A 25,794-nucleotide genomic window follows, 5' to 3' on the forward strand; every position below is an offset into this window, starting at 1 on the left:
ATGCAATCTTTCTTCTTTTTTTTCATCTTGAGGGGCCAATCAATCAAAGACATGCAGCAAGTCATGTAATCACAGTCGACATCAAGCTGTGCTCACAAACTGGGATTTTCCTTTACTTTTCTGTGATAAACTATGAATAGGCTTACAGATTTGGCCTTAGATCTGCGAAGCTTACCTTAAATGTCTCTACAAGATGTAATTAATAATCAGCAATGAAATTTAATGTTAACACAATACATTTCATGCTAATAACACTGGTAAAAAAGTATGGCTTATGGATTGTTTTTTATAATTTTGAAAGTAAAATCTGTTGGGTTTGGTTCTACAATGTTATGTTATGCATTTTTAAGCCTTTTGTTTTCTCATTGATCTAAATATTGAATTGTTTCTGTCATTTTTGTTTGCAGATTTTACCACAATGAGACATCTATCACCCAAAGAGCTGTTGATTAGATTCAGACTCAAATCAGATTCATGCTGATCTGAAATCTCTTTTTTTGAGTAGTGAATATAAATAAAAAAATCTCACTTCATAAGTTGTTTTTATTAAATAATCATCAATTTGGAAACCTCACTTATGCGCTTCTAATGTGATGGAAGAACACTGCTATGGGCATTTCTGTTAGCTGATTCATGTGAAATCTTTTGCTTTCATTTCTAAAACTGCAAACTTTTTCTCTGCTCTTTTAGATAATAGCTGGTTGAGAACCTCAGGTATAATCAATAAGGCTGTTAAGATTCTGCAAGTGGAAAACCACAGTTCTGTTATTTCTCAACACCATCCTAGCGGTGTTTCTGCTTTGCTTTCTGCAGCTGTTGCACTGTTCTGATGTTGAAGTGCCGGTGATCAGGGCTATTGAGAAGTCAATGTCACATTCGGCTTAACAACAGCTCCCCTATCATTTTCATCAAGTTGCATTGGATTCCTTCTTGCTGTGATGAAAAGATTTGCATGTAGCATTTTATTGTCATCCTCAGAACTTTGCCTAAAGGACTGCATTTTTGGTACATTAACACAGTGTGGGATTTTACAGACATACTTTTTTAATCACATTTCCTATTATACTATTTTTGTAGCATTTCAAATATTTTCACAGGTACTTTCAGCCCAGTGAGATACCACCCTTTGTCAGTTTGTTCATTTGACTGGGTACAATTTTGATTGAACTTCTTGTCTGTTTTCACCTCAATCCCCGTGTGATCGTCGGCGTGAATCTAATAGATTTGAAGCCATTGAGTGGAAATCCTTTTTATGAATATGGAGGTTGAATTTAATCTCATCTACATCATGTAATGGATACCTGTGAATAACTTTTTTTTTTTATATCGACAGACTGTTATATTGCTAAAACACTTGACCCAGATTGCAATTACGCTTAAACTTAAATAAATAAAAATACACTAATTGAGTTGAATAAAGGGTTGGAAAGCTAAAAGTAGTTGAAAAGGCTGATTAATAAAGACTGAAATGTAACACATATTATAAAACCCAACTTTCACTGATAAAGTAAGACTTGTAAAGCTCTTTTAATACACAGAGGCAATTCAAAGTGCTTTTCCATGGAGAACTTAGAGCCTTGCTGGGCTTGTGAACAATAAATATATCAGAAAATGTATTTCAGTCCCATACCAATTAGAAATTCATAAACAAGTGCGCACATTTTAACTGGTAAAAGACTTTAGAACAGGAAGGATGTGATTAGTTCTCTTGGTTCTGGTCCAAATCCAGGCAGCAGCTCTTTTTTTGGATGTGCTGCAGCTTTCTTATTTATTATTATTATTATTTTCGATGAACAAGACAAATGGTATAAAGGAGGGCTAAATGTAGGGCAGGGGTCTGTAACCTTCAGCTCCAGAGCCACATGTGGCTCTTTTATCTCTGGATGGTGGCTCTCTGGCTGAAGAAAAATAAAATAGTAATTTTCAAAAATTTGGAAATTAGCTATTATTTTAGCAACATGCTGACACTTTTGGCTAATTTGTTATCTACTGGGGCTTTTAGGCCAACAGGAGTTTAGCTTCTATTTTAGCAACAGATTAACATTTTTAACTAATTTAGTTTATTGAGGAATTTTAGGTCATTTAGGAGTTCAGCTAGTAATTGAGCAACCAGCTAGCTTTTTTTGGCCAATTTGGCCTCTAATTAATTTTTTATGCTAATTTGGGGTTTTGCTATTATTTTTGCAACATGGTAACATTTTTGGCTGATTTGTTATCTCCTGGAGTTTTTAGGCTAATTTATAGCTTAGCTTGTATTTTAGCAGCACGCTAAAATTTTTGGATGATTTAATTTACTGAGGAATTTTATGCTAATTTGGAGTTCAGCTAGTAATTAGGCAACGAGCTAGCTTTTTCGCTAATTTGGCCTCTACTAAAGGTAAAAATAATCATTTAAAAAAATCCTATTTTGAGAAAGGCTAGTTTCTTTTCATATTTTTGCTTTTGTTCGCACCAAAAAATATACATAATTCATATTTATTTTTTTTAAAAAAGGTGGCCATGAAGGCAAATCCAAATTTCTTACAGGCTACAGTAAGACTCTGCGGCTCCTTCAAGGTTTTGATCAGTAGAAAACAAGCCCAAATGCTCCTTTACTGTTAAAGGTTGTCGACCCCTGATGTAGGGGAAGGGAAGAATTTGGAATGGGCTTTGAGTTCTGTATCCCCCGACGTGCGTCGCACTGTAGGAGAAGCGCTTTTCTTCACGTGGATGCGCTCATTTTAATGTAAACAACTTTTTTTGTTAACATGATCTTTTTAAGTTATAAAGCCAATGTTGTTATGCATTTCCCAGCGCTAGCAGCTCCCTGCTAACGTAGCTGACCAGCTACTATTGATGACGTCATTGAGTGGCAGCAATGTCCAAATTCAAATTTTTCCATATCTTTGGAGGGTTAAAGGTAGGGGTAGGGAGAGAATAGGGGTAGGTGAATGGTTGAGATTCTCGCCTTGTTGATCCTTGTTGAGACAGATATGAATCCAGTGAGCAGAAGGTTGACATCAGAGCGGGAGACTGCTGACACACCATGGTTAAACTTTAGGTTTGAGTAGGTGGGAGAATCAATAGGAGAATCAATATCCAATAAACATTGCAAGGGGTTACAACAAACATCCGTTCAAAGAGGCAATAATCCAATCCATGATCCAAAACCAAAAGTCAAGGCCAGAAAATGGTCAGAGTTTAAACAAGTAGACATGGAGGCAGACAGGTAACCAGGATCAACTTAAATGGAGAAGATGCTGAGATGATCTAACAGAGACCGAATGAGTGCAGACTGTATAGCAAGGGTATCTCCTGGGTGTCGCTCAGTGATTACCTTAAGCAGCTGCTGGAAGGGAGCAGTGACTGAACCAAACTGCATGACACACAAGTAAAAGATAAATGGCTTCAAGATTTATTGATGCATATGATCCTTTTCTACACCCTTTTGAGCCCAAAGAGGTTTACTGTCACAATCCCAATCACCCATTCACATGCACATTCATAAAGCAATGGCAGCAGAGCAGTCATGCAAACTACCTGAAGCAGAGTATGGTTCATTTCCCCACAACACTTTGAAAAATTCTTTATTCAAACATGTATGAAATTCCAAATTACATATAATTAATAATAAGTAATAATAACAACAAAAAGAAGGATTTTAGTAGATATGGACAAAAATTAGTAAAGTGAAGGAGCTCATTTTAACAACTCAAATAATAATTTGTGTTAGAAGATACGATTCATAGTTAATATTGATAAATAGATAAATAGAGAGATAAATAGTGCAAAACAGTGAAGGTTTCCAGATTCTTTGTATTTCTTCAAGATAATGAAGAATACATTAAATATGTGTACAAACAAACAGGTAAACATAATTAATGGCAAATTCATTTATATTTTAGCTGCATAAAGTTTACCTCACAGGTGTTTTTTCACATCAAAATAACACAAATGGAACATTGGCAGAACATAATACCACACTGCTCATATCTTTGAAAAATTCAAAGTTTTTCCACATATTGCTTGTAATGATGGTTTGATCTTTTTTTTTGGTGTTATCACGTGCATCTGTGATGGAACTTGGTTGTTGTTTTACATTATTGGAAAATAAACCTAACATGCCTAAATTTAAAATTGATCACAATCTATTTTTTAAACAATTCTATAATGATATATAGGTTGATTCAAATACCACCTTTCCTCAGAATACACATCGATCTGGTTGGATGTTAGGAATATAGAGAACATCATAAAAAACATTGAAATAAATGTTTTAAATACTTTCAGTTCACAGTCTATAACCATTCACGAGATAGCTTCATAAATACTGCAGTTCCTAATTTGCCTGAAGGAACTTGAACAAAATGTTTACTCATACAGTTCGACACCTCCTCCTCTTTTTTTAGACTCAGTACACTTTGCTTGCAGTCAGACTTTGAACACAGTCGCCTATGAGTCATTCAATTAACTTTTAGTTTTTATTTATATATTTTTTGTCATACACCTTCCCAAACTCACAAGTAATTCTCCTTTATCTCCACACATGGGTGGGCAGAGCAAGTACTGAACAGGGGATCAGAACACGACATCTCTGCAACCACATCTTTTCCTAATTGAAAAATAAAATAACATTTCAAGCATATTTAATTTGATAATTACAAAGAATTGTAATTGTAAATGCCAAATCTATTGAACTAACTTAAATTAAAAGAAGAATTCCATAAACATGAACAACACAAAATGGTGAACAACTGACATAAAAGCTGCAAACAGATAAACTATTGAAACAGAAATTAAATGAGCACACTCAATTGATTAAAGTGTAATTACTTCATTAGATGCGACAATTGTAAAAAAAATAAAAAAAATAAAAAAAATGAAGAGCCCAACTGATGAAGGTTACTCCAATTTGACTAAATCGTGTGTCAAAGTTGAACAGAATTTCAATTTAATCTATGACAAAAATATGAAGAACCAAAGCAAACTAATGATGATATGAAGAAAGATAATGAATAAAAAAAGACAAACAACAGTAGACAGCAATCAGCCTAATTAGATTTTTTTAAAGGCTTAAATTATTTTGGGTGTTTGCCAGAGAGTTTCCCTTCACTACATGAGCTATCTCAAAATATTAACCAGAGCTTTTGCATATCATTAAAGACAGAGAAGTCCTTTATTGTAATTTATCCCCTTTTCATGTAGCAACCACACACTTATATTTAAAAGATTCAAGAAATTGAAAGTAAGATAAGCGTGACTCGAGCTCTTCTTTGATTTCAGTTCAAAATGTATTTGTGCTGCAACACATTTTTGTTGTTGAATTGATTGTACAGTTTGCTTAAAAGTATTGCTTTGAAAATTAACATTTTAGGATTTTTTGGACAGTTACAATCTTCTCAAATGACCCATTTTGAGTAACTTTTTATGTGTTGCTACCCAACTGTGCTGCAGTTTAATAACATTTATTCAAAATATGTAATAACCCAAAATTGACAGAGGATGACATGTAGATTTTTTCTCATGTGTAAATAATTAGGATGCTTATCCTTGTGGTAATGCTCAAATAACAGTGTCCTAATAAAAGATTTAATCAGAACGCCTTTGTTTCGTTATGTCCGATACACATGACAAACCCTTAGAAGGAAATAATTTATTTGGCAATAAAATGGATCTACCAACAACAAAAAGATGAAGGAAAAAAAACCTTTAAAGCTTTCTGTTAAAAGGTTTTGTAAGGTACTGACAGCACAAGGGCGTCTTATTTACAGCTTTTTCCCCAAATTGCTGTTTTTTTTCTCTCTCTGTCTCAGTCACAGAAGAATAAAGAAAGATGAATCCACCTTTCACTGAACATAAAAGCTGAAACTCCTCAATGGGATCTGCTGTTTGGTCCACTGACTTGGACTACGCCACATCTCCAAGAAGCAATCACACAGTGTCTCTTGGAAGTATCTGGAAGACGTTTGACTCTTTCAAAGTCATGGGTGGTTATCTCACGAAAGAAGAAAACTGACTTGTCTTGAAAGTCTCCGTTTGAATTTTCTTTTATTCCAGGTTTCTACCGCTCTGTTGTTAGACTTTAGGAGGCGGCGGAGCCTTTGAGAGCTTGGGAATAACTTGAAAATCCTTCAAAATAAAGTACAAAAAGTGTTTGTTTACAATATTTCACTATATTTTTTATTTTTGTAATTTATTTAAACTAAAGAGGATTGGAGTGAACTAAAAATCGGAAATAGTGAAGCTCAAAGGAGGAAGAAGTACAGTCAAAGTTATTGGTCATGAGGCTAAAGTCAGTATTTGATAGTACTGTAAAAAAAATCCACAATGCACTATTTTCCTTCATCAACAACTTTGCTCCATGATGAGGTTAAGAAAAGAACCACATGGTGGCACTGTTAAGATGTTCAATGAGTAACCTTTGAGTTCTGCAGAATATTTTCTGTCATCTTATTTATTTTTTAGCTCTGTTGCCAATTTAGTGAGCTTATAGATTTTTCTGTAGCCAAAAAAAAAGCAAATCTCTCACCTGATATGTTTATTTAAATACCAGAATAAATATATTAAGCTCTGGGAGTCACAACTCTTCAGGTTTCACTCTCGCACAAAATGCTGCTCAAGTACAACCATGAACTGCAGGCTGACATCCAGCTTTCAATATTTCAATTGTAGAAGATGCAAGACGGCTCTTCAATAACAATGATGGGCTCTGTATTTTGAATATTTTAAAAACTTCAATTTGATGAATTTGGATGCTTTCTATCCCACTCTATTGCATTAGTACATCAAATTCTAATAGACGACTGACTTTTTTTGGGGGGTTTAATTACATTGTTGGAGTTTGTGGTTGCCTTTTTAATTTCAATAAGCTCTCTCTTTTCTTACAGCTGTTGGACTACAGTGATTTGCATGGAAAAAGATGAAAAATAGAAAAACTTTATTAATTCCAGAAGGAAATTCATGTATCTGGCAAAAACTAATGAGGACATGCATGCATAGCGCACGTAAGCAAGTTAAAAAGAAATATAACTAGTTAATAACATGCATGTATTTAAAAAAAAAAAACATGTAAATACAGAGAGCGTAAACATGACCGTGTATGACCTTAACAGTGGAGTTGTACAATCTAATGGCTGATGGTACCAAGGCATCTGGAGTGTCTTCATCCTGCATCTCGGTGGCAGGAACTTTTGCCCCGACTGCTCCTCTGTTTACTCAGTGATTTGTAAGGGGGTGGGGTTGCATTTTGCTCATTACAGCAGGGGTTTGTATGCCAGTCTCTGATCCATCCAGTGAGTTCCTTCCAAGAACATCAGTCCTTCTTTAGCAGGCTGCTCCCACACACAAAGAAAGTCGTCACCACTTTCACATAAAACATGTGGAGCACGATCCTGCAGACATCCAATGACCCAACTTTCTTTTTAAAAAAACAGACCACTCTGCTTCTGATGCCAATCATTCAGACATACTCAAAGATACTTAGAGGTGTGTATTTTTTGTTTTGCACTTTGTAGTTAATTATATTCCCTTTGTCGTCCTTTTCCAAGTCAGTTTTTGCTAAATTAGTAATGATACACTTTGTGCAGATTGTTGGTGGTTTCATAGCTGTTTAATCTTTAAAGGAATCCATCTTTTTATGTTTTCTTAATCAGATTAGAAACGTCGTCTGTGTTGCACATGAATGAACACTCTTGTGACTGCAGAAATGCAGTTAAAAAAACTCAAGAAATGAGGCAGTATACTCCAATTCTAATGGATGGTAAACTTAGAACTGCAAGAGAAATAGAATAACTTAAATTTGATTCCTCCTTTACGATACTGCAAAATACATATGTACAATAGTTACAAATAACAATAACAAGGTCGCTTTTTTAAGGTCATACACATTATTTTAAGCTGAAACCTGTGAAGGTGGTCTCTATCTAGCGCTTTTTAAAGTTAAAGTAACGTCATTTTCACATTCACTTGGACATTTCGACATTCATTTGTTGACACCAGCTACAGAAAAACACCTTAAAGAACTTTAAAATAATTTACATTACTGAGGAATTTAACCAGCACAAACAATCAAAAGCAACACAGATTAAAAAAAATAATTTAGTCAGTTTTAGACTGAGAATCACTCCTACATTAACACCATGATATGAAAATACTTTTTTTTTCAAATGCATGAAAGAATAAATTCAATGTTGCAAATGACTTTTTTGTGCCCCCCCCCTTTTTTTTCTTTGCTTATTCTGTATAATAATAAATCAGCCTCTCTGGATGTTGTTGACATCATCACTAGAACTTCATGTTCTCAACCGACACTAGCCTTGGTACTCCTAGAAGTACCAAGGCTGGGAAAACGAGGTCTGAGTCTGCTCAGTGTTCTCAAGCACGCCCTCCGAAAGGCATGGGAGGAAATGCAGAAGAGTACGGGGTCTAAAGCGCCGTTAATGTACCACAGTGGAAGGGACAGGTAGGATTTGAGGACGGTGTAGACCGAGAGCACCGTGTCCGACCACACGACCACGTAGACCTGCATCAGCGAAGACGCAATGTCAGGAAAGTTGAGCACAAAGAAAGCAACCACAACAGCACCTACAAAGAAAACACAGAAAGAGCAGAACATTTGAGAAAGTTCACCAAGAAAATGACCATTAGTCATAGAGGAAACTCCATATAAATCATTGGCTTTACTGCTTTGACCTCTGGTTCAAAGGCTAAGATCATGAGACAGGGGAGAATATAAGTGCAAAAGTTGGACTAGGAACTGCTCTGAAGCAAATCTATTAACAATAGAATTAACATACAAGATGAGTGAAACAATTATCATAACCAAAATAGAAATAAATACTCCGAAAAACCTTAATATCTAATCAAATCAAACTTTAGTTATACAAAAAAAAAAAAAAAACACTTTTCATGCGTTGAGCAGCCAAAACTTAAAAAAGAAAAAAAAAAAAAAAAACTTAAAATAAAAAGGTAGCTGCCAAAGTTAAAATTTAAAAATATAAGTATTGAAAAGACAGCTCAGATTGCAATAAATGGTTACCTTAAATTTTACACAAGCAAAAAGAATCTTATGTAAGGTTTATGTTTTTAATAAATTAAATTAAGCCCTTCTCACATTTGACCAATCGGATAGAGCTCTTTTATGTTAGAAACTCGTCTCCTTTTTAGACTTAGGTTATCTGGAGTAAAATTTAGGTTATGTTAAATGTATTTAAATAAAACTGATGCACTGAAATGACAATTATGCATAAGTTGTTTTGTTACATGGTGATGTATCGCAAGTCCTATCGTCATTGCAATATTAATCACTAATATCGCTCATCACAAGTTTTTCTAGTATTGTACAGCTCTATTTGTGAACATTTTACCATAACTATTTATGAACTGACTGCGTTCTGAAGATGACATACGTTTTTGAAAAATTGTTCAATCACAATACATCTTGTAGATTTGGACAAATCTACAAAATTGTGAACATACTATTTAGTGCACTGAACAGTGTGTAGTGAAGGAATTCAGACACAACCAATAAATACAGACATGATAACAGGGCTGTAATTATAAAAGACATGTGTGGCTTTGCTGAGGTGTGAGGAGAGAGTATATTGGGAATGTATTTGATAACTGGGCCGTAATTATAAAAGAAATGTGTGGCTTTGCTGAGGTGTGAGGAGAGAGTATATTGGGAATGTATTTATAGTAATAGCCAACTAACCTGCAGGAACATCATCATAGCGCTAACCAGAGGAGGACTTAATATTAGGCAAAAGTTGGAGCCTACCTGGAGTCAGTAACAGCCCGGGGCCTGGAGCCTAACATCTAATAAAAGTGTCAAAAATACATTTTACACCCATCATTATTTAACTATCATAAAAAAAAAAAATCACTGAAATAGCACAAGACTGATAATGTTAAAGTGTTTCACCCCCTCATCTCTCTGCAGTAAAAGAATATTCCAGTCAACAGCAAAATAGCAAGCAGAGACTTCAGGTTTCCCAGATTTAGTGGTTTTGATTTCAGCTTTGTGAGCAAAATTGCTTTAGGCAAGTGGATAAAATAGAGGAGGGTTTGGGATTAGTTCTGTGATTTTTAGTTCTTTACTGAAACACGTTTTAACCATTGATGTGCGGTTGGGGGAGCCAATGCCTCACCTGCCATCACACTAAAATGTCCTAATGAGATGCATAGCCTTCTAATAATAACATTAATGAATCACTAACCTGTTCTGTAAATGCAATCTATCAATTTGATCCTAATTGAGTAATTTTTATCCTCTAAATTACCATATTTTGTGTACTTTTTGTTGAAATTCTGCACAGGTTGTTAGGTCTGCTGCACGCCAGTTTTAAAATAATTTCGGTTTTTAAAATCTCATCAATGATTCTGTCTACTAGTGAACGAATGAAGAAGTTATTTGCCGTTTTAATCTCGGTAAGGATTAAAAAAAAAAAATCTAAATATGAATACAACTGATGCAGGGGTCCCCATTTTAGTTTCTCGCCAGGGACCCCCAAACTACCAAGTCTGCCAACCCCAACCCAGATTGAGACAGCAAGAAGGTCCACTCCACAGCTGTGAGGCTGCAATGCTGGACTCAGTCCGCCCCAGTGAGGTAAAGAACCTTGGCAACAACCACCTTGGCACAAAGGATCCCCGTTATGCATCCATAAGAAGTTCTTTAAATTTATGCAATGATCTTAAATAGTTTGGAGAATACACTGACAGGAGATGAAAATGCAAAAATGTATTTTTTAAAATATTTTTTTATTAATGAAAAATATTAAATTAAATCATTCAAAATGTCTGCTTTTGAACATTTTGGAGGATTATTGATAAATAAAAATCCTGTTTTTATCACCCTCTTTTATAGAAATCTTATTGAGCCATGCAGCCCTTTCCTTGACCAGAACTTTTCATGTGGCGGAGAAATTTGAAAGCTCCATCCATACAAACGTAATGGCAAAACAAGAGGTAGAAAATCTCTTTTCCTCAGAGACAACCAATCACAACATCCTGTTCGCTTTCACAGCTGAATCCTCAGGGCCAGACATGCTAATGATGAATGTCAGTGGCGCCAGCATTTCTTCTACATCAGCTATGAGCTAATTAAAAGTTCATATTTATTCGTCATCCTTTGTAGAAGAAAAAAAGAGTAAAATAACTTTATGGAAACAAAGCAGTTCCATAAAAAGAAGGAAAGGCCAATCATTGTATTTGTTTTTTTTTTTTTTTTTAAAGATTATGGAACAAACAACTAAGTATTCAATGTGTAAAGGTTGCTGCTTCTTTCAAAGGAAACAAAGAATTTGTGTTTTGTGAAAAAGGTTTCTAGTCTTTCTGTGGGAGTTGCTGTGCTTCTTCTGCCTGTCATTTGTAAAACAGCCACATCTTTATCTCTCCAGGGTCCCACTTTTTTCAAATTCTTTTCCATTTGGTTGTGTGTTTGTGTGATTTCGGAGACCTACTGGAAAAACTCAAAAACTTCTGTTGTTTTACAGAAAGGGGGTCTTTGTTTTCCATTTGTTGAAGTGGCGTTTCCTTGCTAATCATCCACCTGTATGGGTTCTTTGGTGCAACATAGCAATTTTGCACGGAAGCACGAAGGTCTGCATCTCTGCAGGGCTTAAAAATAGGAGCGGAACGCAGGGTCGAGGACCGCCTCGAATTTGATGGTGACTGAGATTTATAAAAGAGCTACACGTAAGCACTGTGGCTGCTCAGCAGAGCAGTCATTAGTACGTTTGCCTCACAGCGAGATGGTACAAAGTTAGAATCCCAGCTGGGTGATTTTCACAGCTTTCTGACTGATTTTCTGTGTGGATTTTTCAAGGGATTCAGGGTTTTGGTCAATCAGGGTGGCTGATGACTCTAAATTGACTTCAGTGGGAGTATTGGTGGGGATTGTGCTCTGAGGTGACCTTTTTATGTAGTGCATAATATGAGAAACCGCCTATAGCTATAATTCAAGAGAGTTGGATTTTGCACTTCCATTTCTAGATTTTCTATACTCACCCATGAGTATGAGTGCTCTTTTCTCATTTAAGAGCAGCTTTCCATTCTGGTGGCATTGGACATCTCGCCTTCCCTCCACATCCTGCCTCATGATTCCCATGTTCCTCCTCTGCCGACTATTCCTCTTTAGGTAAAGCAGGATGAGCATATAAAGCGTAAAGATGGAGACCAGAGGCACCTGCAGTGAAAAATGCATTTTGAGTGTCTGTGAGTGATGCAGGTAAGGAGATTTTGTCAAACAGCACTTATCTAACCAGAAAGAAGAAGGCCGCTCTCAGAAGGATGATCCCTTTGTACATGTGCGCAGGGTCAGGCTCAGTCATTTCGCACATAGTGGAGACTTTAAAAGCATCTTCTGGCCTGGTTGCAGTGTAGTCCAGAATGCAAGCCCATGCCTGATCATAGACGAGAGCGAAGGGCACGGCCGATACCAGGGAAACAATCCAAACAATTAGAAGGCAGGGCACTCGAGACTTCTTCAGAGACGAAAAGCACAGGAAAAGAGAGGGCAGTTATTTGAAAGTGTTTGCATACATTTTTCTTTGAAAATTCCATCCCAGTTTCTTTACGTTTCAATCTGAAACATATATCAAGCAGGTAAATTCGATTATTTACCCTCTGCTTTCAAATTATAGTAATAGCTAATTTTCTTCCTTTGCATGTTTTAAACAGCATGAAAATGTATTAAACGCGCTTACAGATTATCACAGCTTTATATGAGCAGATTTGACATTTTATTTTGCAGGAACGTTGTGCAAATACATAAAAACAATCTTCTGTAACTATGGGTGACGGGCCCAACTTCACATATCATTTAACAGTGTCAGTAACATGTAGTTGCAGAAGTCAAAGAAGTGGTCTGGTGGATTGTAGGTGGGGAAAATAAATGATAGCGTTTAGTCAGACAAGTGCTTAACCTTTAAGCTGGAGACAGACCACATGGTGTGGCAAATTGCTGCGTAGCGTTCAGTCGTGAAGATCACGATGACCCAGCTGGTGGTGGCGCAGTACATTTGGCGGACCATGAAGTAGACTTTGCACACAGCTTGGCCAAGACGCCATGGGTAGCTCTCCCAGTAATAGCGGTATAAAGTTACTGGGATGGTCAACAGCTGCAGAACATCTGAGATTTAAGGAAATATATTGAGAAAATAGTAACTGAGGCAATCATAAAAATGCAAATATTAAGCTGTTTTTATCTACCTGATATAACCAGACTGAGCAGGTATAAACGGATGGTGCTGACTCTCATATGAGCATCCATGAGTAGAGTCAGAATGCTCACGCCATTAAAACACACCTGAAGAACATATGTGGGAGAACATGTTTAGTGGGGCTTCACTGGTTAGTTCGGTCATCTGTACGCGCGCTGGAATCAATTCTCGTACCCCAAATATGAAGATGATGCTGTAGAAGATGGTCATGGGAACGGCGATGGTCAGCGGCTCACTTTTGGTGACGCCAATGTCCAGCTTTGGCGTCACACTTGGACTCACGTTGCAGCTGAAGAGGAATGGGATCTGGTCTGAGATGTTCATGGCGAGGCCGCCAGATGAAAGCTGGGGAGATTTGGATGATGAAAGAGCACACAGAAGAAAATTATGCAAGATTGAGAAGATATTAAGCAAATTTGAGTGTTCGTTTCAAACAACAAACAGTGTTTGTCATCCAAAAAACATGTTTTTATTACATGTAATTGATCTGAATTGTTTTTTATTTGCACTGACAGACACAAGCTGTTCACACAATTAAGTACATTTAAATTGATCAAAATCAGGAGCTTGAGTGAAAAGAATGAAGCAGGTGGATTGTGTAAATATGTCCAACATTCTCATAAGCAGCTGGCCTCTGGGGATAAGCTGACATATGAGAGGCAGAACAGACCAGCAGCCCCTTCAAAATCAGTTAATCCTCTTCTACATCATTAATTCTAGTTGTCATTTTATTACATAAATCTTGACGAGAAGATTAACCGACAACATAAACATTTTTTATATCCAAGACAAGAAATTTTCTTTAAATTTATGTGTATTTAAGGTATATATTACAATTCTGGCACATATTTTTCCCATGATGTGAGGAGAAAAAAAAGACACGCACCTGAAGGATACATAAAAATGATTGCAGGGAAAACATTTTTGACACAATTTGTCCAAAAATCCATATATCATCAAACTGACTTTCTTTTTGTTCAGATTAAACAATTAAAAAAGAAAAAAAAAACAATTAAATGTGTGACTTTGTGAGAACAGCTAATTTTAAGGTTTTTTTTCTTTTAGTGTCAAAACAGTTTAAATAAAATAAGAAAAAAATTTGAATATATTTCGAATGAGCAACAGGTAGACTCACCTTTCAGGGGGGGAAAAAAATGTGCGACGAAGAGCAGCTCTCCTCTCAGGCAAAACAGCAGCTTCGGTCGTCTCTCTCCTTGCCTCTGCTCTCTCTTCCTCCCCTCCGATTCCAGCTTCTTGCACAACCCTCTCTCACCCCGCATACAGCCGCCTGAGCTAAAGACAGCCTGGAGAAAAGCTCATCTAAATGCATGAAATTAACAATAATTTTATGTGATGTTGACAGCGTGAGCACGGAGTAAATGCTGCACTAAAATTTCAAGAGAGGCACATTAAAAAAATAGAAAGCAATAAACTGAGTCTTGAATTACCAGAAGTGTCCTCTCTGACAGGTTATTCCTTCTGATTGATATTAGTGAAATTGGACAGTTCCAAAATAATCACATATATTTGCATTCTTCCTCGTGAGTACATCAAGAAAAGAGCTATCTAAATAGAATATCTAAATAGCCTTGCTTGTCCCAATTAATTCACCAACATGAAAAATAATAAATTACAATAATTTGTTATTAGTATTGATTTATTATCAAATCAATTCCATTCCACAATTAATACTTGATATTGGGTTATTTTGAACAATCCAATTCCATAATCTAAAATCAATCCAGGACATCTTTAGCTAAAATTCAACCAGTTTGACTCAGAGACAAATACCTGGAACTGAACAGTGCAGGTGACCTTTTCCAGATTCCTTGTATGTATTACTAGATAATCAAGTGTGTGCACAAACAAATGATACAAACTGAGATTTGGTAGAACATTACACCACACTGTATGATCACCTGACTACAAAATTCAGTTTCTACACATTGGACAGTAATGGTGTCCGCTGTGATGGTACTTTTATGTTATAGTATGACAGTTGATTTATTTTATTTTGAAATGATCTTATGATGGTATAGTTTGATCCAATTAACAACTTGCCTCAGACAGATTGATCTGGTTGCATCACACAAACTTCACCGATTTATCAATTAACCTCTGTGCTCTCTTATGGGGTCCAGGTGACATCGCTCTTATATTGATGTGTGATCCATCCCATTACAAAGGTGGACATGGTTTATGGCTGCCACGGACACCAGTGAAGATAAAAAAATATTTGGAAAAAAAATATGTGAGATCCAGATTACTTCACTTTTAAATAAAGCACAAGGGTTAAGTCTATTTATCATTACATCCCTAAAGTTTTTAAGTATTTGGGAATTCTCGAATACCGCACATAGATTTTTAAATATTTTTCCAATAAAGGGAAAATCAGAGGGTGGTGTGTAGTTTTTTTTTTTTTTTAATATTGTATAATTCAAGCTGCTTGTTATTGGATGGAGTTAATAAGTGCAGCTTTAGGAGATCAAGGATAAAAAGAAAGGTATGACAGAGGCTTTAAAAATGTTTGAGCACATCCAGATAACTGAACCCATTATTAAGATTGCTGGTCAGAGAGGTTTGCTTCAACAATGGAGTGCCGTCTTTAAGTTCAAGTTCCTCCATCAGGATTTTAGCATCGATCGTTTTAAATGTCAGAAATTGAACTGTGGTTTTGTAGTTCCAGGGCTTAATTTTGTTGTTGACCTATAAGTAAATAGCAAATGTGCTGATTTTTCCTTAAAAAAAACACATTTTGCTGGATTCATTGTGATAAAGACAACATGATTGTGAGTAAACATGGTTTAAACGAGAGACTGCATCTTATTTCAAAAAGAATACTTTATTCTCATAAAACTTATTTACATGTACAGTTACATTTCTAAATGTTTCTTCTTATATACATACATATTATCACAATGTTGATATTCTGAACATGAAACAAAAACACATTTAAGCGATCAAATCATCTTCAGGAGAGAAAATGCAGGAGAACAAAATTACAGAGCTGAGAATTCTTCCTGTGCTATCCCAGCATCCTTTGCCATGGAGTAGAAATAGCCCCGATTCTCAAGAAGGTTGCTTGGTGAGTCAAATTCAACAATTTTACCAGCATCAAGGACCATCACTCTGTGGAGAGAACACAGGTTAAAAATAACCATCTGCTGAACAGACTTCCTGCTGGCTGGACACAATCATTACTACTGCTAAAATTAAAAAAAATATATTGATTTGTACATTTGTATTGTCCAACATGTTTATTAGTACAACTTTGAAAGGAAGAAGAAAACTACAGGAAACCAAAGGACGGCTACAATACGCTTTAGTTTATTTGAGGAAGCAAATCAATTTTATAACATTTTTTATAAAAAAATAAATGCTTCCTGTTCTTTGAGCTGCTTGAGACGATACTGGTGCAATTTTCTGAGCATGACATTTTTTTGAAAGAGTATTTTTCTCTTTTTCATCTCTAAACTCATATTTCTCACACTCAACCATTTCATTTCAAATCACCAAACAAATAAGAATAAATACATAAATGTAACTCAATTTGGTTGAAATAGTTGCTTTAAATCTATCTTTTTTATGTAAAAAGGAAAAGAAAGTGTTGCAATCATCTGTGAAGAAGTCAGCCAAAACAAATAACTGGTTGAGCCCCCTTGATAAGCAACTGCCCCAAATGTGTTGGAGACATTTTGTTTCTCAATTTTCTCTTCAAAATGGACTTATTGGTTTTTCCAGCTTGTTTCAGTTCATGCTTCAGCTTCAATTCAAATCAAATTTGGATTTTGTGTGAACCACTCCAAAAAAACCTCTGTCTGGTTTCCTGAAGTCATAGACTCACTCTGCGGAAAATTGTGTTTTTGTGGCATTTTTCTCATGATGGAGGACATTATGGTATGTAAAGAAACTTGACATTAAAATGTCTGAGCATTCCCTTTTTCAAAGCATTGTGAGTCAGGAGTAAATAAAAAAATGACGTAGCTTGTTGTGAAGTAGAAGCTACAATAAGCAGGACACAAGCTCCCTTCCTCATCTGAGTTGGTATCTGACTCAAAATCGTATGGCTGGATCGTTCCAAGACTGGTCGCCATTTTTGCAGCACCGGTAATGTCAGCTTGAGGTTTGTGTTAGGGGTTATAAGCTAGCGGGAGAGTGTATAAACATCAGGGTGACAGGAAAGGGGGGTGGGGTTGCTCTGCGGTCTCAAACACATTAATGAGGTGAATTTCTAATAATCCAAAGAAACTAGGTTTTTTCCAAAAACAATGTTTTGCCTAAAACCTGTTAATGTTATTTTCAGTGGTTTTACAGTTTTTCCTTAAAAAAATAAAATTACAATTAAAAATAAATAAATATCTTTAGTGGTTATTCTACTATTTAAATTGGTTTCATAATCTGACCAGAGACATATGAAAAAAAGGCCAGAATAAATAATTTTACATTGCACTACATGACATTTACAGGGAAAAAAGTCATCTAACACACTGTCTTGCAGTGTCATCTGTCTCCTGATTGGTCATGCTGTTTCGCACCGCGCCGAGGCCACAGAGGACTTTGAAGTAGATCTTTTTCATGTTGAATTCTATGCACAGAGGCTAGCCTGAACCTCAAAGGTGCTGCAGCACCTGAACATGAAACCTGACTCTGCGTCATGCCACCCTGCTGCTTGACACTCGAGGTCTGAAAATTAAAAATGTGATCAGATCTGTTCATCACAGGGAGGGGCTAACATACTGAGCAACCTTAATCCTATAACCCTTTTCAGCTGAGGAGAATAAACTGAAAATAATGTATTCTGACATTAATGTGGACAATAATTTTGGAGCATGCTGCTCTTTCAATTTTGTCACTATCTAGACCCCATGTGGCAATTAGCTCCTCTCCCCTTCTGTTCCAGGATAAGCTGTGCCCCAACTGACAAACAAACTAAGCCACTAGGCAGGATTTCAGACGTCCTAGCTTAAGATTTTACTAATATTTATAAATAACCATCAGCTGCTGTTAATCAATGTTCTCAGCAACAAGAGAACTTTCTTAAAATTTCTTTCAAGCTAAGAGCAGGCAGAGAAGTGCACAGATGTTTAGGGTTTAAAGGATTAAGTCAAATGTTTTGACATCCAATAAAATCCCTGGGAGGGGTTTATTGATCGACTCACCTGGAGCTGTCCATGATGCTGTGCAGCCGATGAGCGATGGTGAGGACAGTGCAGTGTGCAAACTCTTTGCGGATGGTGTTCTGTATCAGGTCGTCGGTCTCGAGGTCAACAGCTGCAGTGGCCTCGTCCAGGATTAAAATGCGAGACTTTCTGAGCAGCGCTCGAGCCAGACACAGCAGCTGCCTCTGCCCGACACTGGGAAGACACGGATAGGTAAAAGTTCCTTTTAAACGGATGTGATGCATGTCTCCCCCCAGACAGATCCTGGTTTTTATCTTAATTCAAAATGGAATGAATCAATAGAAACATTTTGAATGGTTATTTTGGAAAGTTTGTATGCTTTGACATTTCATTACTTTTTAACAGGTATATGGTGACATATCAAAAAGATGGACTATAATTTATATGTCTGATGACTGTTTTTTCTTTCACTTGACAGATAATAGTCTGTGGGTCATGATACTGACTGTACTGTTGGAGTAAAGCCCTTTCATGAGTTTCATTTCTCACCTCAGGTTCTCTCCTCCTTCAGCAACTTCATGCTGTAATCCTTCCTGCAGTCCTGCGACATAGTCCTTCAGATGGGAGAGTTCCAGCGCCTTCCAAAGCTCCTCATCGCTGAATTTGTCAAACGGATCCAAGTTCATTCTCAGCGTTCCAGAGAATAAAACTGGATCCTGAATTCATGAAATTGAACACATCAGAACTCAAGAGAAGAACGGACTTACACTCATAAATCTGATCATTAGTGTTATACCTGTGGGATGATTGTGAGCCTGTTTCTGAGGTCATGCAGTCCAATTGTGGAGATATCTACATCATCGATGAGGATTCTTCCATCTGCTGCTTCGATAATTCGAAACAAGCAGTTGGTCAGACTTGATTTACCAGCTCCTGTGCGCCCCACGATACCAATCTGCATGAAAAAAGTACAAAACAGAATAATTGTTTGAGAAAACTTTTTAAAAGCTTCCTTGACTTGCTATAAATACAAAGCACCGTGTGTTTTATATTCATAACATAATCCATTAATGCAATAATTAGTTGAATTTTGTTGTGACAGGAGCACATACTGAGCTGGTGAAAGCTTTTGGGTCTTTAGTAACTGCATTAATGTTATCCTTGACAGAAATAACCATCCTCTGGAGAGCAGAGTATTTTACAAAAGCTATAATTATATCTAATTTTACTGAAGATACTTTGAAAAGATATCTTTTTTTTATTTTCTTGTGCTGCGGCATGTGAAACCACACATCTTAAACCCCAGAATTGCAGAAGCTTAGACATTCATCAGTGGAAAAACTCAAAGCAGAAGTTAATGGGAGACTCGACTCAATTGCACAGCAAATAAAATGAATAGACAGCAGAGCGAAGGAGAGATAGGTGAAAGGGGATGAAAGATGAAAGGTACAAGACAGAGGGGTCCATAAAGAGGTACAGATGATCGGTGTGGCTGGTTGCTGTTTTCATTTTGGACAATTCTGATCACTATCAAGACACCACAATACAAGCCGTTAGATTTTTTTAATTTTTTTTTTACTTTTAATGCTTGAAAGTTTAACCCTTGTGTGGTTTGTTTGACAGCAATTTCTACTTTACATATAGGATTTTCTTTAGTGGTGTCAAATTATCTTATTAATGACAATTAATTACATATTAGCACTTTTTCCATTTTTAATCAATAACTATTTCTATACTGTAAGTTATAAATTAATGGACGATGGAGAACTGAGAGCGCAAAAATCTGAACAAAATCTATTCATTTCTGATGATGGACACCTCGAAGGGCAATACTTTGATTGCTCAGAAAAGGGTTCCTACTGTGTTAAATTGAAGGACTCTGGACTTGATGTTTTGTTTTTGTTTGCTTCTTCTGCATTGTTTAAGGTTGAAAATATCCCCCTTGGTAATGTAAAAGTAAAAGTTGGAAGTCTGGTGTATTAAAAACCTTCATGAAGCCACTTTTGAGTTGTATTTTGATCTTTTACCGAGCCACATGGCCTTTCATAGCAATTATTTGGTTATATTAAAAACATATTATTTAGATTAATTGATTACAGGTTATAATTAATGAATTGCATAAAAAAATAATCACATAACAGCACTAATTTTACTTAGTGTTACAGGCTGTGCTATTTAAAGCAATATAGATTACACTGATATACAGAAAAGCTGCTGCTAAACACTGTTACAACTGTTAATTTTCTTAAATTAGCTGCAAAATTTGAATTTACCAATAATCATAAATGTATTAATAAACTATTTTCAAATTCATTACAAATGAAATGAGAGACAAATGTTTGTCTGGACGTCAAGTTTGTATTTTTTGTGTTTGCTGCAGTCTGAACAAAAAACACTTGTTTTTACTTCACTGATGAAAGGAGAGGAAAAATATGAAATCCCAATACTGGCTTTGATCTTAAGGCTTTAATCCTTGACATTTACTCCACTTAACTTGGCATTTGAAGAACTTTTATCACTGTAATCAGCTGGAATTATTAGAAGTCACGTAAATTGTCATTTTCAAGCACATTTTGATAACTCCAACAAAACATACCTGGCTTTAATTTCTCATCTCTAATCACTAAAAACTGTAAGTGCAACAACAGAGATGCTATTCTGACTTAAGCACATCTTTATTTAGACAGAGGAGACATAAATGCTAACCAAATAATATTAGTAAACATACCTTCTCAGAGCTGGCTATGTTACAAGTGATTCCATGCAGGACCAGGTCTAATCCAGGTCTGTACCGGACCTTATAGTCTATAAACTGCAGCTTTCCTTCATCTGGCCAGTTCTCTGGAGGCCGATTGTCAGTTATCCATTTAGCCTGTCAAAAAGTGAAGCACAAGATAAATGTAAGACTGCAATTCTTAATTCCATCTCTTTAATATGTGTATGTCACATAAAGTTAAGTCATTCCAAGCCAAGAAAAACATATAAACACTTCAAAAGACACATTCTGATGGGGATTCTGAGAGAGACAAGAGGACACACCTCATTTTCGATTTCTGTGTATTCGCTGACTCTCTCCACAGCTACAATATTGGTCTCCAGCTCTGAGCTCATCCTCACCAGCCAGTTGAGGGTCTGGGTCACCTGTAAGACCCCAGAAGGCATGAGTACTTTCATCATCAACAGATATCATCAACATCTGCAGTAAATGTGATGACAGAGACTCACATTAAGGGCGTATGATATGGCCAAACCAACCAGGCCACTGTCAATAGAACCCTTGGAAATAACAGCAAAGAGAGCAGAGAAAAACACCACCAGATTTCCCAGGAACTCTAAGCGGATGGCGAGCCATCTGTGGAGCAAACAATAACAGAAATGAACACAAATCAAAGGATGCTGCCATTTACAGAGTGAAAAAACTCATAATAATAACTCATATATAAGGTATTTTTTTAAATTATATTTAATTTTTTGTGGATTTCACCAAAGAAATACATTTTAATTTAAAAAAAAGTGTCAATTCTTTGACATAGTGGGCTTTACAGGGTTAATAATCTTACCTGTTGGAGACAATCCATGGGTAAACACTTTTGAGGTTTTCATCAATGGTCACCTCATTGTGTTTGAGAAATCTGTCTTGATGCTTGTAAGCTCTGATCACTGACAGTCCCGACACGGTCTCCCCAAAGTGAGAGTATATGGGGGAGCGGGACACCGAGTCCAGGCGGCGCAGCTGCCTTGAAGTGGCCACGTAGAAGCGCTAGATAAAGACAAAGACAGACAGGAATCAATAAAACTGTTTTTGTATAAAGTTCTTATAGATTTCCTGATGACTGGAGAACATAATAACAACCCTTTCATTCAACCGTAAATAGAGAAATGTTGGGACACGGCGTGTGAGGATTAGTGCCTCTTTAGTATCGTTTTCTTTAATCTCTCTAAGCCGTGTTTTGTTTTTGCTTCAATACATTCAGTTTTTAAGGCTTTTTTTTCCCGTTCTCCAGTCTGAGTCACGCCAGGTTTTGATAAACATTCATCCACAGCTCTCTGAGTTTGAGGGGTTTGTCCTCCGTCTATTTAAGCTCATAATATTAGCTGTTCACTGCCAGATCCTGTCACCTTTGTCAGGTTGTCTATTTTTTTTTTTTTTTTTTTTTTTATTTTATTTCGAACAAGAAAGACTAAATAATCCAAACAAGAAAAAAACAAAAGACAAACAAACAATATTAAAAAAGAAATAATACCATTTTCTCCACAAAAACTCAAATTATGTTCGTTGTTCGAAATGGGCTTTGGATGAAGCTATAAGCTTTTCGAGTCCAAGCCCCTTCAATGCAAACTAATAGTATCTACAATGTACAATATTATAAATAGTATGGTCTCAGTAATTATACTTACAAACAACAAAAAAAAACAAAATAAATCTCATTCATGAAAAGAAGGAAAAAAACAAAACAAAACAAAAAAACCCAGCAAAAATAACAATTATGTACATTAATAGGTTCACTAATACACATATATACATATAACCATCAAAATATATTATTTGCTACTCCATATTTATTAATTGTATCTCCCTTAATTAATGCTTTTAATTTATATATGGTTTGACAATTTTTGATGTCGTCCCTACAGTTATTCCATAACTGCACCCCTCTTGTGGAGATGCAGTGGAGTTTAACGTTAGTTCTCACAGGTGGTTTGACGTAAATGTGTGTGCCTCTCAAAGTATATTTATTTTCTCTCAACTGAAAGAATCTTTGGATACTTGCTGGTAACTGGTTATTTTTAACTTTGAACATGAACTGAATTATTTTGAAGTCAACCATGTCAGCAAATTTCATTAGTTTTAGTTTGATAAAAAGTGGATTTGTTGGTTCTGCATAGGGTGACTTGGTTATTATTCTACACAAACACCAAAGCTGGTTTCGAGTTGTAGATTGAAGAATCTTTTTTTCAAAATTGTGTTTTTTTTAAGTTTATAATTATGTCTCTAAATATAATGAATGCCACATCCGTATCCTAGAATAAAATGTGAACATGACACTCCACTATCACCAGAAATAAAAGGACAAATATTTGATCTTAAAAGAAGAAAGCCAAAAGAGAGCCCCTATTTGAGAGTAAACTAATCTTTACTTTTCAAGACATTATACATGAGAATTTTTAGTTGACAGATTGAATTAATGGAGATATGGTCAGCCTAAAAGTGTGGCTCATTATAGCTTCATCCCCTAAATGCATCACTACAAAATGTGCAAACACTTAAGTTTCTAAAGAAAGAATCAAAATAATAGTTGATGATCACATTTTCTGAGTGCAACTGAAACATTAGTCCTTTCTAAATGATGAACTAATGTGTTTTGCAATACAGGGATTTTTTACATTTATATGTTTAAACACTCATTAGTGAGTAAAGGCGGCAAGGTACCAGGACAAAAATACTTTGAACATTTCTGCGGTTGAGCTTTCACACATCCTGGTGAGTTGTTTTCTCTCTCTTGAAGAAAAAAAAAAATGGCCTCGAGAAGATTCATTAGAGGAGCTCACATTTTCTAAATAGATTCAATGTTTATAGAAAAGTCATTAAATGCAGCCATGGATGAAAGCATCAGGATTGTATCTCGCTGGGCAGAGCAGGTATGAAAGTTTATTTTAATGTATTTTTTGGCTGAACAGCCACCCACCTGTTCTCTTTGAGCTCTAAACACATTTAAAACATTAAAATTTTGAATTTCCTATTTTATTCCAGTGTCCCCAATGCCTGCTATTTTCTGTGAAATAATAAATAACTGGCATTCCATAAATTCATTTATTTAAGGCTCATGTTCAGGACATTTATTCAGCATTTGTAAGAGCTTTTTGTCTCCATCCAGCAAAGCTCAATCTGTTGCCATTACCCTGAAATGTTCTGTTTGATTAAGTTTAAAAAATATTTGTCTTTCAAAGAAAAAAATAAATACACATTTTTAGGCCAAATTGGAATTCTTCCCCCATGGATTCTCCCTACCCCTCCATTTGTTGGGGCACTTGAAGGAGTAGGGGTGTCCAAAATAGTTTTTTTAAGTGCCGGCCCTCACTGCAGAGGGATGCAGTGTTCTGCGTCAAGGAAAAGAAACACGTTTCTTCACGTGGGTGTGCTCTGATGCACAAGGTTACATTTAAATGTAAGTAATGACCTTTTGTTCCAGCCTGACCTTTTTGAAGTTATAAAATTGATGTTATGTATTTCCAAGCGCTAGCAGCTACGCAATAATGCAACTTACCAGCAACTATTGATGACGTCATCGAGTGGGAGTGGTTTTCAAATTTGAAGACACTATTTTTCCATAACTCTCCGTTTGGAGGGCTAAATGTAAGTGTAGGGGGAAGTTTTCTGCCTTAGTTTCACCATATTAGGGATGTTTTTTGCACTTTGCTCAGTGAAATGCAGATTTACAACAGTTTAATAATGGTAGTGGGCTGCATAGGTGCGTGGTGGTTAGCGCTCTGCCTCACAGCATTTAAGCTCTGGTACAAATCCCGGCTGAGACGTTTCTGCGTGGGAGCACTCCGGCTTCCTCCAACAGTCCAAAAACATGCTTCACATTTTGATTGATTATTCTAAATTATCCCGCCTTCACCCAACAGTATAGCCTGGTTAGACTCTGACAGCCCTGTGACCCCAGATTGAGAAAAAGGGTGGATGGAATTTTATTTTGAAGGAAAAATGGGTTCTTAGGAGTTTTCTTTCTTCCATATCATCCTTAGCTTACCTGTACAAAGAAGTAGATCACAGCTAGCGGAAGAATGATGATGGTGAAGAAAGGAGTGGCCAGGCAGATGACAAACAGGGTCCCCAGAACACCCAGCAGACACAAGAGCCAAGAGCGGAAGGACTGAGGAATGGCTTCGTCTATTGTGAAAATGTCCTTAACGAACACGTAGAAGAAGTTAGTAAACATCAAATGTATTCCAGCAGATACAATAATTAACACCTCATTTAGGATTTATCTGAAACTTATTCTATGAAGGACGAACTAATCAGTCTTCACTGTTTTGATAACAAACACTAATCACCCTGAGCAGCAAAATCCGCTTATACTGAATTAGTACACAAGTGAACAAAGCCGTCCTACCTTTGCAAAGCGGTTGACCACCCTTCCAACAGGCGTGGTGTCAAAGAAAATCATAGGAACTCGCAGCATGTTATTTAGCAGCCGTGAATGAAGGATGCGAGACGCATTAACGGAAGCATTAGCGAGGAGGAGTGTGCCAAGAAACACAAGAAAACCTGCAAGAAAAACAGATTTTTCAGAAAGAAAGCATACCTTGACAACAGGTCAGACTGAGCTGCTGTTATCTCACATATAAGATCAAGACAAAAAAGAATCTCAGAAGTTTTTTATTTATTTATTTTTTTAAAGAAATATGATGTTGAATAAAATTCTAATCAAACTTAAATTTAGATCGATTTCAAGTGTACTATTATC

At 36.2% G+C, this 25,794-nt stretch overlaps 2 protein-coding genes across 4 annotated transcripts in view; both read right to left on the reverse strand.

Annotated features, from left to right (window-relative positions):
* Positions 1–6,155: 6,155 nt before the first annotated feature.
* On the reverse strand, positions 6,156–14,511 carry LOC112161448 (pyrokinin-1 receptor). The gene is made up of 7 exons (XM_024296547.2): positions 14,338–14,511; positions 13,377–13,547; positions 13,192–13,288; positions 12,906–13,111; positions 12,243–12,464; positions 11,989–12,166; positions 6,156–8,562 (listed from the first exon to the last, which is right to left on the reverse strand). Exons 2-7 carry the CDS (start codon positions 13,524–13,526, stop codon positions 8,279–8,281), a joined length of 1,137 nt encoding a protein of 378 aa, XP_024152315.1. The 5' UTR covers positions 13,527–13,547; positions 14,338–14,511; the 3' UTR covers positions 6,156–8,278.
* A 1,512-nt stretch (positions 14,512–16,023) lies between these two features.
* LOC112161545 (canalicular multispecific organic anion transporter 1) overlaps positions 16,024–25,794 on the reverse strand; it is a 36,820-nt gene continuing 27,049 nt past the window's right edge. For all 3 annotated transcript variants that reach the window (XM_024296749.2, XM_024296750.2, XM_036215385.1), the window contains 10 exons: positions 25,441–25,595; positions 25,078–25,233; positions 21,883–22,082; positions 21,548–21,674; positions 21,362–21,463; positions 21,051–21,194; positions 19,119–19,277; positions 18,872–19,038; positions 18,362–18,556; positions 16,024–16,331 (listed from right to left, as the gene is read on the reverse strand). In XM_024296749.2, coding sequence (XP_024152517.1) covers positions 16,202–16,331; positions 18,362–18,556; positions 18,872–19,038; positions 19,119–19,277; positions 21,051–21,194; positions 21,362–21,463; positions 21,548–21,674; positions 21,883–22,082; positions 25,078–25,233; positions 25,441–25,595 — 1,535 coding nt within the window. In that variant the 3' untranslated portion in view covers positions 16,024–16,201. The remainder of the gene's footprint in view (positions 16,332–18,361; positions 18,557–18,871; positions 19,039–19,118; positions 19,278–21,050; positions 21,195–21,361; positions 21,464–21,547; positions 21,675–21,882; positions 22,083–25,077; positions 25,234–25,440; positions 25,596–25,794) is intronic.

The sequence above is a fragment of the Oryzias melastigma genome, linkage group LG15 (assembly GCF_002922805.2).
Source record: "Oryzias melastigma strain HK-1 linkage group LG15, ASM292280v2, whole genome shotgun sequence".
Lineage (NCBI taxonomy): Eukaryota > Metazoa > Chordata > Actinopteri > Beloniformes > Adrianichthyidae > Oryzias > Oryzias melastigma.

What these genes read in the sequence shown, in the direction of transcription:
- LOC112161448 (XM_024296547.2), bottom strand. Translation starts at nt 13,526, where the DNA reads ATGAACATCTCAGACCAGATCCCATTCCTCTTCAGCTGCAACGTGAGT. An exon ending in GGTCTGTCTCCAGCTTAAAG is followed by an intron (nt 12,465 to 12,905) that starts GTTAAGCACTTG and finishes TCGTCTCTGAAG; the next exon opens with AAGTCTCGAGTGCCCTGCCT. An exon ending in GAGCGGCCTTCTTCTTTCTG is followed by an intron (nt 12,167 to 12,242) that starts GTTAGATAAGTG and finishes TTTTCACTGCAG; the next exon opens with GTGCCTCTGGTCTCCATCTT.